This window comes from Aythya marila (genome assembly GCF_965140915.1).
Source record: "Aythya marila genome assembly, chromosome: 9".
Lineage (NCBI taxonomy): Eukaryota > Metazoa > Chordata > Aves > Anseriformes > Anatidae > Aythya > Aythya marila.
Window position 1 is genome coordinate 22,371,993 of NC_139050.1, and position 14,202 is coordinate 22,386,194.

Here is a 14,202-nt window from a genome sequence, read left to right on the forward strand (position 1 = left end):
TTAAAATGACACTGTTAAATACTTGATCTCCACTACTGCTCTACTATAATATTTATTATAATCTAATGTATAATGGATCCAGATGGCTCTAGTCTAGACTTTGAACGCTGGATTTCAATCTCACTTACAGTAAGAACTGATGTACAAAGGATAGAATCAATCCTTCCATTTACATTTATATTTTAAAGAATAACTTGTGATGACATGATGGTAATACAAATGTCTGTCTCTAAAATGAGCCTCCTACCTGCTTGTGCTCAATGAATAAAGCACAGGTTAACCCTTACCAGAGCCACGCATATTGTAGTTGGCCTCTGTATCCAAACTGTCACCCAAAAAGCAAGCAAACCAAACACAGCCATGCTGAATTCCTAGGAAAGGAAAATCAGCATTTGCCAGAGAGAAAAAGACTGAGCTTGAAAGAAGACATGTTTTTTTTTTTTCCTTTTTCCTTTTTTTTTTTTTTTTTTTTTTTTTTTTTTTAATAAGACTATTACAAGCCACAGAATAAAAACAAAATTAAAGTTGTAAATAAAAAGGTAATTAACTGTCTCCTTTCTTGGATACTTTGGTATATGTTTCTTATCAGTTGCCACATTCCACCAGAAACAACTTTACAGATGTCCTAAAATACCGGCATGAGGCATGTGGAGCTGGGAATATTTTTTATGATGGAGCATTCAGCCAACTGGCATTTTGTCCTCTATGCTAGTCACCGTTTTTCAATCCAGAGTAACAATTTGTTTAATATGATTGTTCCTCAGAAGGCCCTACAACTTAACTGACTTTATGAATCACTTAGATTTATTGCCAATTGCAGCTTGTTGTTTTATAATAACCATTTGTCCTTACTTCAGCACTCAGAGATTTCGGCAAGTATTTTGGCCTGGGTATTTTGAAATGACAGAGCAACCCAATATCCATGCATAGCTGAAGACGAGAAGTGTAAACGTAGAGAATTACATTGATATTCTTCAGCTCAGCATGGAATTGGAAAGAATTTAGGTAGCAAATGATGCTGGTCCCCAGGTAAAAAAAAAATCCCTTGCAATAAAGCAAGAATTTTTATTATTGTAAATTAGCACAAGCTACGCTTACTTTATCTCAGTCAGTGCTGAAGGTAGTGACAAAGATGAATTCAATGTCTCTGCATGTCTTGGTCCTCCCCAATGGGCCAAGATGGGCATCCCGGGGTGATACTCACGGCGGTCGCAGCGGGCCCCATGGTACCCGGGGCGGCACGCACAGTCGCCGGTGACCGGGTGACAGTCCTCCTCGGCGGAGCACTGACAGCCTTGGTTACAGTTCTTGCCATACGTGCTTGGTGGACAGGCTTGGGGAAGAGGAAATGTAAACCAATAAATTAAATTTGTCTTGGTAAATATAGCACTCAAACAAAGAGCAAGCTCAAATTTATTAAATAAAACCCCTGCCTACAGAACTATGCCATCCTCCGGGACTTTGGATTTATTGCATTTACTTGGGGGTTACTTCACTGCTTGATTTTGTTTCGTTCAGTCAATTTGTGCCCAACTGTCAAGGGCCAGATACAATTTTCTTGTCACTAGAGAAAATCATAGGGAAATGTCAGGTAAAATTGACTAAAATAACAGTATAACTCACCAGGTACCAGGCATATGGATAAAGACATTCTACCTTTTGCAGGGAGTTTAAACTTGCAAAGCTGCTTTGGCACAAACATTTTTACAGGTTTCATTTCTCCCGTTGACAGGCACATCGTCTGCGTTTTGTGAACTTTCCCTGTCTAATTCCTACACGGCCGCTCACTGCACGATTGCCGTAGCTCGGACCAGCCTCAGAGGATGTACAAGGTGGAGCGGTGCCAGCCATGGCCGGCAGCTCTCAGCACAGGACGAGCTGGGCCATCCCTGAGGAGGAGGCCTTGGACTACGTGCAGACCACCTTGCAGAGAGGACATGAGGGGATGGGAGAGACAGCAGAAGGTGGCAGGAGCACTGCTGGTAGCTGTAGGTCGTCCAGCAACTCTTACTGGGAGGATGAGCAATATTCAACTATCCCAAATCCTGATTTTGCCTTGAGTGGCGCCAGCAGCAGCTGAGCACCGTTGACATCTTTCAGCCCCGGCTTAGCCAGGGCCAGGCCTGGTGGTTTCTCACTGCCACATCTATTAAGTTACAGTGGTTTGGGGGAAGAATTTAATCCTTTAGTGGAGGATGAGGGACCCCAATGTCAACTCTTTTTGAGTGTTGCTCTTTTTTGGCTGAAGCAGTGCTCAGGCAAAATGTTGTGAGGAGGAACCAAGTCAAGGCTATGCAGCCAGGGTCACAGAAAAAAGCCTACGTTCAGAGACAGCTCCAGACAGCCAAATTCAACACTGAAGAAAAACTAGATAATGACATTTCCATGAGCTCTGATGGGCAGGAACAGAAGGTCTCTCACATGGACCAGGCCAATAGAAAGCAGAGCTGCTGCTTTACCCGCGGCACCTCCTGACCCTGTTTTTATCCAGTTCAGTCCACAGTTGCTCTCTGCCAGCCTGAGGGCTGGAAACATCAAGAGCACAGATCTCATCTGCCTAAACCGGGCTGAGCACAGAGGTGAGAACCAGCCAAATCATTTGGCTGAGCGTCACACAGCGTGGGGGGCAGCTGTACGCCGCACCCCAACCCATGTCCACTGCTGGGAGGTTGTTTTCTCCTTCTACCTCAGCCACTAACTGTATCATCAGCTTTTTACTTAAGAAATTAATTGATCCCCTGTAGGTTTTTTTTTTTTCTGTTTCAGGCCTTACAACTTACTTCTCTCACAGCTGAAGCCGGTGAATCCCGGAGGACAGCCGCACTTGCCCGTCAGGTGGTGGCAGGGGGTGCCAGCAGGGCACCGGCACCGCTGGGCACAACCCATGCCGTAGTGGCCAGGCAAGCAAGCTGCAAGGGTGACACCGTTAGTACCTGGGCAGGACAGCACAGAGCTACCCCCTTGGACATCCCTGTGAGCACTTCAGAACCGACCCAGAGTGAAAGGATCCGGCCACCCACCAGGATCAGGGAGGAACACCCACACCAGCCCGAGCTTTGCTCGCTGAACGCCCCGCAGACACTCACGTTTGTCACAGTGCCTCCCTCGCCACCCCTTTTTGCAGCGACACACTCCTGTCTGGTGGTGGCAGGACACGCTGTGTACGCAGTCACATTGCTCCTCGCACCGCTCGCCAAAAAATCCAGGGGGACAGACTGCGAGGAGAAGCAGACAGAGAGCAACAGCTTGTGCTGCTGCACGGAAAGCACTGCTCGCTGGCGAACGTGCCAGTATTGTTCTTCTTGCACATGGTGGTGTGTATTAGGGGACTGCATGCCCAGAATACGTAATTGAAGTAAAATATGTTAAAAATATTAAAAGCATTTATCACTGGCTATTAATGAGTCCACATAAGAAAGCTTGTAAAGACTTGCTCCTAGTCTAGAGTACAAATCCAGATGGTCTCTTTAGAGATGGCGACGCCATTTACTTTTGCAGTTATGTGCACAGCCTGACGGACAGCCGTCTGGACAGTGAGAACAGTGTCCCTGTGCTGCTTTCCACCTCACGAGTCTCTACAAAGTGATCAAAGAGAAAGTGAGGCCTGAAGAAAGCCTCACTTTCTTCAGGCTTTACAGGTCTCCTTGGTGGCCAAGGCTTCAGGAGTCCTCAGCAGCTCATGAGTCACAAAAGTGCTTGTGGCTTGAGAAAGTCACAGCAAGCCAGTGTGATGAACTGAAGGTACATATCATTCATCTGACACCTAGTACTTAGGAGGTTGCTATTTAAGGGATTTACATAGATCTAAACATGCCAGACAGCTATGTCAAATTTGGGCAATTTAGACCATAATGGGACATGTGAGGTAGGTGCAACTTGAACCATTACAGCCTGATGTGCTGAGCTGCCCTCAATGACACACAGATGCAGCAGCGTGTGGCTGATCTGGCAAACTCTGCTTGCAAGGCAATTCCTTCCATGTGTTCTTCCTTGGAGCTGTAAGACCAAGAAATACCTCTGTTTTCTTAGCAGTCGGGGAACATGACTAGAAGGACATAAAATGATTTGGAGCACAGCATGTGTTTGGGTTGAGCAGAGACCAGCCTGCAGGGCTCATGGACACCTGGTGAGCTCTCATACCTGCACTGTTTCTTACTTGCCTACAGAATAGTGGAAAATTAAGACACAAAACAGAAACAGCCTCCATACTGCAGCAGAAACAGCTGATTGCAGAAGCGCATGCCAAAAAAAAACCTCTAAAGAAGGAACTGCCCTCACCAGCATCGCAGCGCTCCCCCATCCAGCCAGCGTGGCAGATGCATTTCCCTGAGAGCCGGTCACAAGCCCCGTGGTGGCAGCTGCAGTTCTGCCCACAGCCCTCTCCGTATCTCCCATCCTCGCACTCTGGAACGAGACAGCAGAGTGACAAGGGCCAGGACAATGGCACGAGGTGCAGGAGTGCTAGAAACATGAGGAGACTCACCAAGCTCACAGGCTGCTCCTGTCCAGCCCTTGGAACACCGGCACTCGCCCGTCACGCGGTTACACGTAGCCTGGCTGTGGCAGAGGCAGCGCTGCAGGCAGTTGGCGCCGTACCACCCAGGAGGACAGGCTGCAAAGAGGAGTTAAACAGCAACAGCCTTGAATTAAGAAGTGCAGGCACACACAGGCTGAAGGCAAACTTTCCCCAGCTTACACCCTCCGTAGCCCCAGTGGTTGTGTAGGTAGGAGGAGGTACAACAGAGTACAAACGGGGTGCATGACTTGCAAGGAATTACATCAGTAAAACTGGTCTCGGAGCAAAATACATGAAAAGGCAGCTGATGAAGTGAGTTAACCTCAATCCGCCAAACAACCTTGAGATTTTCTGTTCACACCTATGAAAAACAAATCTTGGTTCCCAGCGGCTTCCTCAGCACCAAGGAATAGAGATATCGATTTGCAGCTTTCGGCATCAATTTGTACTGTGCTCTTAAAATCACAATTACTTTTCTAATGAGCAATTGACTTCGCTATCCACAGCGGACTGATAACATTTTACAGTTTACCTAATTTTAAGTTAAGCAAGTTCGCTGATTCCCATCACAACTGGAGCCTATGGGTAGAACCTATTTTTTTGGCACAAAAAATAGAGATCTCTGGCAGAGTGGCACCTTTTTAAGATGCTAACAGGAGCAAGTTCTCCCTCTGCCAAAGCACAGCCACAGGAGGGTGGCTCAGCCATCCTCACTCACTTATTCTACCTCCTTACTTCCAAAGGGAAAAAAAAAAGTACAGAAATCTCCAAATGCATCATTAAAGAAAAAGGGTATGTTTGGCAACGTCTCCATACTTGGCAATAGCTTTTTTACTTGTGCTTTGGTTTTGTGTTTGAGGCCTTTAGGCAAACCAGGAAATTTTAAAGTGTATTTTACATGTGATCATGAAGAGTTTGGTGTCTTCCCAGCTTTGTATCCCTTCATGAAACGTCCTCTTCACATTAGGTTTTAAAGGTGGACTCCTCGCCCCAGCTAGCTTTCATCCCCTGTACCCAACGTCCTCCTCTTGTTGCACTGAGCTGGTGGTTGTCCTAAATCCTAGCTCCCCACATGCACCTGCAGCCATACATGTGCCACGCTCTGGCCATCCCTGCTCTGTGGCACTGCTTACAGCACAAGGCACCCTGAGAGGGAGGCACACAGACAGGACCCTGCTGCAACAGAGAAGGACAGCTTTCCCTTTAATTTTGGCTCCAGCAGAAGAGGATGTGCAACACAAGCCTCAGTGCAGCCGTTCTTTGCCAGCCTCCTTCCTTAGGACTGCTTGGATCTGGGCTTGTGTTTGAGTCACATGCACTGGGGTAGGTGCCAAGGCTGGAGCTCCCAATGCCTTTCGCATGTTCTGGATTTAGCCCGTGGCTGGAACAACGCACGGTAATGACGTGAATCAGTCAAACACATGGGGCAATAAAGCAGAACACAGAAAAGAAACAGAACTGTGTTTCAATGGCATAAATGGAGGTTTTATGGACCTTTCCTCCCTCAACCAGCCAGCCTTCAAGATCAGCTCACTCAGAGATCAGCTGGAGATCAGCTCTCCTTCCAGGCTCTGCTTCAGCCCCCTCTGCCTCATCACCACCAAGCTCCCAAAACGTGTGCCCGTGATGTGGTTCACAGGTTGCTCTAATGGACCAGACTGCACTACTGTGCGGGTGCAAAACTGGTGACAACAGTGCCCCGAGCTGGTGATTCACATAGCAGTGAAGCCCTGAGAAGAAATTTCATTTTTCCCTTCTATAATTTTTCAGTAGAAGAGTGAAATCCCTGTACCTTCTTGGCAGGTGGCTCCTTTCCAGCCGGGGGTACAAGCACACATCCCGGTGACATGATCACAGAGCGCTCCGTTGTGACAGTTGCAGGTGTGAGAGCAGCCTTGCCCATACCTGTCCCGCTGGCAGGCTGCAACAAGAGAAGCCCCAGAAGTAATCAGAGCACACCAGAGGAGGCATCGTGCAGAGAAACCCTGAGACAGACACTGATGCCAGGGAGATCAGCTGGAAATTGGCTGCTGATGGTACTCTTCTCACATCTTAAGGGTGCCTAAGTCCATACATTAACCATGCCTGACACTAAATAACATGGCTTAAAAATATGTATCGTAGCACGTTCTGAGGAGGCTTTTATCAGAGGGTAGGATCTCTCCGGTGATGGATCAGCTGTCATCCCCCTGCCCTGCGGAATGTCTTTGTGCTGAACTAATGGTCCAGCAGAACCGCCAGCCTGACAGCCCGGATATTTATTTGCATCCTGGTAAGAGAACTGACAACTTCATTGTTTTCATTGTTCATTTTTCACAGTTGGATGCATCAGCTCACCCAGAGCCTCATTCTTTGGTCAGAGAGGAGTGATATTTTCAACACATTCAGCTAAGCAGCTGGCTCCCAGGTGAAAACTTAACACAACCATCTCACAAATATACACTCGCTGCAGCTCCATTTCAGTGCTGCTGGTGCTGCCGCCCATGAAGAATGGCAATGATAAAATTTTTCTGGTCTCCAGTGCACTGGAAATTTGGATAGCTTTAAATGGGGGAAAACTGACAGCCTTGCTACTCTGTTTTCTTGGAATATCACCCGCAGAATACAAAACGAGTCGCTGAAGTTGGATAGCCTCGTTGCACGGTTCTGGGTCTGTGTTACAGAGGCTCTCATTCACTTGCACGAAGCTGTCAGAGCCTCTCATCCCTGCAGCACTGCTGGCATGCACTGGAGAGGCTAGAACAGCTCTGATCCGCCATCCAGAAAAGTGTCCTTCACACACTGAATGTGACATCTTCCAGGATCTGACCCAAACTATCACTTTCCACAGAACCTCTCCGCCTCTGAGGGTGTCAGCTTGCAGAACTCGATGTAGTGCTGCAGGAGGACACATCCCAGGGGGCAGAAGGGAGGAGTGAAATCATCTTGACCTCAGGGATGAGTCTGGTTGATTCTGACCATTCACAGCCCTTTTCTTCCCATCTGAAGACTTCCAGCTTCCCGACATGGTTCTCACAGACACTATTCCTCCTAGGACTTCTCAACAATGTTAATTTTTTTTCATCGCCTGGACCCCATCCACATTAAAACCACAAGAAAGTGCAGGAGCACAGTCCCATCACAGTTCAAGTTTGTTCTGCAAATGAGGCCTGATTGCCAAGTTCAAGTTGACGGGTTCAGCCCATCTTACAGAGCTCTTGCTCAGTTTTGGGAGCAGAACTCAATATTTCCACAATACAGACCAGAACTGTATCATAACCATGCCAAAGGAAAAACCAGCTCACAACCAGGTCCTCTGACTGGTTACCAGTGGTTTGTGGGAGGTTTTTGGAATATGTGTGCAAAGCTCTTGCTCTACTTACTAAGACAGAAGAGTTTTCTAGTGAAAATCCTAGTAAGAAAGCAGAAATTTCTGGAGAGGAAAACTTTAATTATTCTGCTGGGTGCACACAAACTTTTTTAGCTTCTCCGTAGGACAAACCTAATTATCAAACTACTTTTCTAAAGAATAAGATAAGTGGAATATTGCACTTGTTGTACAAAGTTCCTCAACCGAGTGTACAAATATCCCTAGGGCTTTTTCTCCTCTCTTTATGACGAGTGCAAAGGAAAGGAGCAACAGCGAGGTTTAAATTGTTACACTTCTTCCTGCTTCAATTTTTTTCTCTCAGCGCCTTTCCTCTGTAAAAGGAGGAATTATTCACTTGATGTCTTTAAAATCTGCTTTTACATGCAGTGTGAGGAACACATGAAACTGGAGGCCAAAACATTCAGACTGGAAGTCAACATCTATCAAAAGTGTAGGGGAGCACAGGGTAAAGATGTGCGCTATGACTCAATAGGGTGCCCAGAAGATTAGATTTCATGCAGTTTCCACAGATTATGCTTCCCAAAATGAAGCTGCTGCTTTTAAAGAACAGGAAATTTGCAAAGTCAAGTGCTCACACACTATGAAATGTCAAAACTCTGGTTATCAGTGCCCCTGAGCAGAGACTCTGGAAGAGCCAATCTTTCTGTACTCATTTATCTTAAAACACAACATGGTCTCTTTTTATCACAAGGAACAGCTTCTGTGGAGGTCCTGGGGAGCCCCAGCTGCTTCAGAAAGAGGCATTCTTAGTGCCTTACATCTTCATGCCAAATATCAAGTCATCACTTCTAAATCTTTGCAGCATCATGACAGTGAACAAAACAGCTTAATTCTTAAGCACCAGCAGTACACCTAAAACTTCTTGGAAACCTGAAATACCTTAGGTGGACGCTTAAAAATTTTAAAAATAATAAAATTAAATAAAATTGCCAAATACAACCATAAGCTGAGGCAGAGCTTGCTTGGCAGATTTCATCCCAAATGATTATAACTCATTTACAAGCAACTGTAAAACACAGTTTTGTAATGGAAAGCGTTAGGCAGCTTTAACAAAAGGCATTACTGTCCATATCGCCCATAATTAGATAGAAAATTATTATAACTCATTTACAAGCAACTGTAAAGCACGGTCTTGTAATGGAAAGCGTTAGGCAGCTTTAACAAAAGGCATTACTGTCTGTATCTCCTGTAATTAGATAGCAGCGTATAAAATGCACTGCATGGCCAGCTTAGGATCAATTCAAATCCCATGATGTCAAAATTATTCCTCAATATCCTCCAGCACATTGCCTGCAATCTGATTACTGGAAAACAAATGCTGATCTTCCAGCTGCTGAAGCTGACGAGCCCCAGGAAAGGGTAGGGTGAATATTAAATGCTGGGCAGGGATGGGGAGTCGGGGACAAGTGTACCCAGCTTGTGGTGTGATCCTTGGAGCAGCTCTGGAGCTGAGGTCAGCAGCTCCTGGAGGCATGGACCAGGGCCCAGGCCTTCATGGGACTCCCTTCTTGTTTCTGAGGGGATCTTTACTGCGCCTGTGGCTGTAAAAATCAGGCTCCCTGCAAGCTTCTCCCCTGTCCTAAAGTCCATCAAGAACACCCCAGTAGAAACAGAGCCATGTGTGACCAGATGACCCGAAAAGGGGCCCCTGCCATCTATTTGTTAGCACGTGCTGTAGTACAAGGCATTACCAGGCAGTCAAAGTCAAAATGAAGATGCATCTTGTAGCCAAGGGAAGAGCAGTTTGCCCTTCTGTGCTGCTGGCTGACCTTGCTCTTTTACTTACGGGCAGAGGCGGCCTCAGAGGCTTTGGCATCTTAACCAGCACGACGAATAAATCAGCCTGGCACAAGGCTCTAATAGCTGTGGTGCGAGAGGATAAATAGTTTCTTCCTCATGTGAGAAGAGGGCACAAGGCCATTGAGAAAGAGCTGCATTTCTTAATTGAATTTAATGAAATATGTCAGAACAGAGCTTCCCATCCCTAAGACATCCCAGAGAGCCGGGAAGGGCCAAGGAGACAGATGGCTCTATCAAAGGAGCAGGGGACTTTACTGGAGAAGCCCTTTCAGAAGACAGGCTGGGTGGTGGAGGGCAAATGAGGGAAAGATGCCAAGAGCAAGTGCAGTCCTCCAGCAGGGCTGGGTATATCACAGTACCTGGCTAGAGAACTGGATTGTTTCAATACAGGCATCATCTCTAAGTTAAATTAATTTTCTCCCGTGGAAATCTACAACCTACGGATTAAAGAAATCTCATAAATAAATTCTCACTAACAGCAAAAGTTGGCTCTGTGTATGCTGCTGAACAAACTGGTCCTCTTACTAACCCCAAGAGTGTGGGATAATCCATGCTCGTGAAAATCCAGGAAGCCGACTTCTTTTTTTTTCAAAGCAAATAACTTTCCTAAGAATTAGTTATAAAACTATTTTCTCATGGTCATATAACAAAACAGTCCCTGCTCCAATTTTTCCACGTTGTGCATTTGTAATCTGTCACTTTATAATTGATAGATGAGATACACCAGACACGCAGATACGACACTTCACCTCCTGATGCTTCACAAAAATGTAAAGCTGAGATTCCTCACACGGTCAGATATAGCACTGCTATTTAAAAACCGATGCTTAAAATATTTGAAAAGTCCCAACATCAGCCAAAAAGGAAAAAAAAAAAAAAAACTTGATTATTTACACTGCTACCAAAAATTGTTTCCTTTTTAGGCCTTGTTGGAGAGGAACGTGACCCGGCTACCATCATACCCTGGTGGGTCACCCTCCGTTCCCAGCAGAGACCCGTGCCAGGCTGCCGGGGGCCGCGGTGGGTGCGGTACGTACGCTGCTCGCAGGTCTCTCCCAGCCAGCCGGGGAGGCAGCGGCACGTTCCCAGGACGTGGTCGCAGCCCGCAGCGTTCTTGCAGTTGCACACCTGGTGGCAGTCAAGCCCAAAAAATCCTTCTGGACAAGCTGAAAACGCAAAACAACAGTTTTTAGCAAAGTTCTCATACGTACATACATATACCTATATTAGATATATAATTATTGTGTCCTGAACGATAATAAAGCTGTAGACACACGAGTGTACATGTATGTCATTCATTCCACAGAAATCCTGAATCCTTCAATCTCAGGAATGATGGTGTTCATTAAATGAGCAGTTATTCCATAAAACTTAGCGCTTTGTCTTCCTTGTTCAATAAAATCTAATATTTAAAACCCAATTCTCACTCTTGCACCATGAATACAGAATGACCGGTTTCCCAGTGGAGCCTTAAGTGATGGTTATCAGAACATACACTATCCAGGAACTCCCCACAACAACTTTGCAACTCTGGCAGGTCAGAAAAAACTGATATCCATATGCATCTTCCTTTATTGGACTCTTCTGTTCCTTTTCTTGCCCTGTCTCTTTTTCCAAGTACAGGTTCTTTATTCAAGACTATTCCTACTGCTACATCCACCAACATAAATTCAGCCCTCTAACAGAAAGCATCGCTGCCTGTTTTGGCTACAAGGAGGGGAAGAGTCTGTATCTGTAGACAGGCAAACCTGGACCTTCAAACAGGGAGGACGGTAGTGTAATGCTCGGCAACATCTGCTTTGGCTTCTTCACTCTCCAGAGCTGCTGCTCAGCTCATGATTACATCTGATTGTCTCATTTACTCAAAATCAAAAGGCTGAACTTCTCTTCATCCTGTCCAGACAACAGCTTCTTCTTTGGCATAGGAACAACTTCAGGCTTACGCCACTTTCCAAGCATGTGCTGTCTCAGAAACGTGGAGAAGTACCTGACACTGATGGAAAGCCTTAAAGCATCAGGCAGCCTCTGTGCAGTCCGAACTGGTGAGAGCTGTTATCAAGTTGTAAGGAAGAAACATCAGCATGTGGTTTCAATCTTTATGTCCTTTTTTATTATGGATCAGCAGCGCGGATCCACAGCATACAAGAAAGGACGTCTACTACTTGACCTCAGGTATCTTCAAAGGCTGACAAAGTTTTCCTTTGTTTGACACAGGGACTACAGAGCATTGTCAGTTATTCTTAGACATGCATAGCATTTTTTCACCTTTTATCTTACAAAACCAGAAATCTTACTGGGCTATCATATGACAACGATCAACTGCAGAAGTCCCAAGAGAGAAGCAGAGTCGGTCTGTCCTGCAGCAGCGCTGATTCCAAATCCAAATGTTGAGTGCTGCACTTCACAGGGGCTAGACATACTGTTATTAATGCATCAGTTCCTAAACACATTGTAGGACAAGTCCAAAAATCCCGCTGCCTCCAGCTCTGTGGGATAATTGTGTGGCATTCTGGGATGCTCTGTCAGATGGAGCAGTGAACTGGATAATTCTTCTGCTGGCCTGATGCTGTAATTGGGCCTGTGCCTTGGGTTGTACAACACATACCAGAGAGGAGCAGGGAGTGAAGCTAAACAAAAATACAGCACAATGAAGACAATCATAACCTTCAAAGCAGGAGCTGCAGACGCTGAGCACGTCTCAGAACAACGTCAGCTGTAACAGCTGCCTTCCCAAGCAGGACCAGAGCACCCTGGTGCAAGGCAGGGAGACCTGGCTTGCTTGGTGGGACACGGTGCTTGCAACAAAGCTGAGAGCACCCATGGCTAACACAGTCACACCTTGATTCTTTCTGCTTTTGTTGGGGTGAACTGTTGGGCTGCCTGACATCAGGAGCCCATGGAAGCCCAGGCTTCCTGCAGGTCTAATACTTACATTTATTTGAAGCCATCGTTGATATATTTAGCAATTGATTACAAGAAAGAATTGTTTGGGGTCTTGGTTGTATTTTTTTTTCCCATTACGTTGTTGTGACTTTTCTGTTTATCTGTAAGTACATTAAAACAAAAGTCCTGCAGCAGTGGGTGCTCACAGTAGGCGCCTTTTCTGGAGAAAATACTACTCACATTATCTACGCTTTAACAGGACAGAGGAAGGACCCAGCCATCTTCTGCTATCATAGCACAGTCCAGGTGCATAACGTTATCAACCCAGGAGGATATCTGGTGGTATCGCTAGTAGTATCACTCTCCAAGAACAACCGAAAATGATTAATTTTCCATTGGTAATGCCAGACCTTGTGAGGAGCCATACACTATTTCTTCCATGTTCTGATTTTATCACTTGCTGGTTTCAAGAAAATGCAAAAGAACTCTTCCCTAGGTTGCTCATATGACCTGCAAACATTTCTTAGTAAATACTTTGTTTTCAGTGAAAAGTCGTATTAACTAACGTACAAATAGCTTCTGACATACAAATTAACTACTTTGCAACTAAAACAGTTTTGCTCCTTTTGCAGCTCTTTTTAAAGCGTTGCAGGGTTCAAAAGATTCATTTTTCTAAAGGACTGAGCAGTGCTGAAAGACAGAGCAGGCACGTACCACCTTCAGAAAGGCCTAATTTTCTTTCAGAGAGTGGCTTTATAGCTTTATTCTTACCCAATATTATATGTGATCGAGCCACTCCTGGAGAGGCAGTAGTGTGATTGAATGCTGCTGGACCAGATGAAGAACAGCTGAGTGAGGCTGGCCCTGAGCAAAGCAGAGATGAGATGCTGACAGACAGACAGAAGTACTTTGAAGAGCGTGTGGCCTCTTCACAGCACCCTGCTGCTGAGGGCACAGAATTTCAGTCAATTCCTGAAGAATTCGCAGCAAGGTCTCACACAACAGCCCCTGGAGCAACACTATTTCCTAATACTGGTTGGCTTGGAAACTGTCCCATGCTGGTGGATGATGACATAGCTTTGGGTTATGGTTGTCTGTATTACTGGCAGGCAATATACGTAGGGATGAAACATAAGGAAACGCCAATTTGATCACATTATTGCGAATATCTTCTGAGTCACCATGCTGTCCCTGCTCTTTATGCTCTTTTCAGAGAAGAGTGAATCACATACAAGGCCTTGTCTTGTGTCATACCTCCTAAACACTCCGTTCTAGTTAATGGGAAGGTTTGTCTTCATCCAGTTAAACTGAAATATGACTGAAATGTTGCCTCTGCTCCAAACACCACGGCACTTTCAGGTGTGATGATGCTTTTCACTTGAGCTGGCTGCCTTGGCAGGGAATAAGATACCTCAGCATGTCAGCTGGTAACACAACTGCTCGAGGCTACAAACACAGGCTCACTTGCCCACAGTGCCATAAATCCTCCATGAGCTTCTACAACTGCCCCTGGGCATCCGCAGAGGCAGAGGAAGCTGGATAAGCCTGGTTAACTTCACCATAAAGAGACATGCTATGAAAGCCCAACGCTGAGACTTGCAAGGGCTAAGATTACACTAACAATACTGAAAAA

General features: G+C 45.8%; 1 protein-coding gene across 1 annotated transcript in view; it reads right to left on the minus strand.

The window, feature by feature from the left end:
- The window catches only part of LOC309881313 (uncharacterized protein), a 192,302-nt gene that overhangs the window by 17,810 nt on the left and 160,290 nt on the right, over nt 1–14,202 (minus strand). The window contains exons 23-29 of the mRNA XM_082767152.1: nt 10,724–10,852; nt 6,309–6,437; nt 4,484–4,612; nt 4,279–4,404; nt 3,087–3,215; nt 2,781–2,909; nt 1,205–1,333 (exon numbers count right to left, since the gene is read on the minus strand). Of these exons, the coding sequence (XP_082623278.1) occupies nt 1,205–1,333; nt 2,781–2,909; nt 3,087–3,215; nt 4,279–4,404; nt 4,484–4,612; nt 6,309–6,437; nt 10,724–10,852 (900 nt within the window). The remainder of the gene's footprint in view (nt 1–1,204; nt 1,334–2,780; nt 2,910–3,086; nt 3,216–4,278; nt 4,405–4,483; nt 4,613–6,308; nt 6,438–10,723; nt 10,853–14,202) is intronic.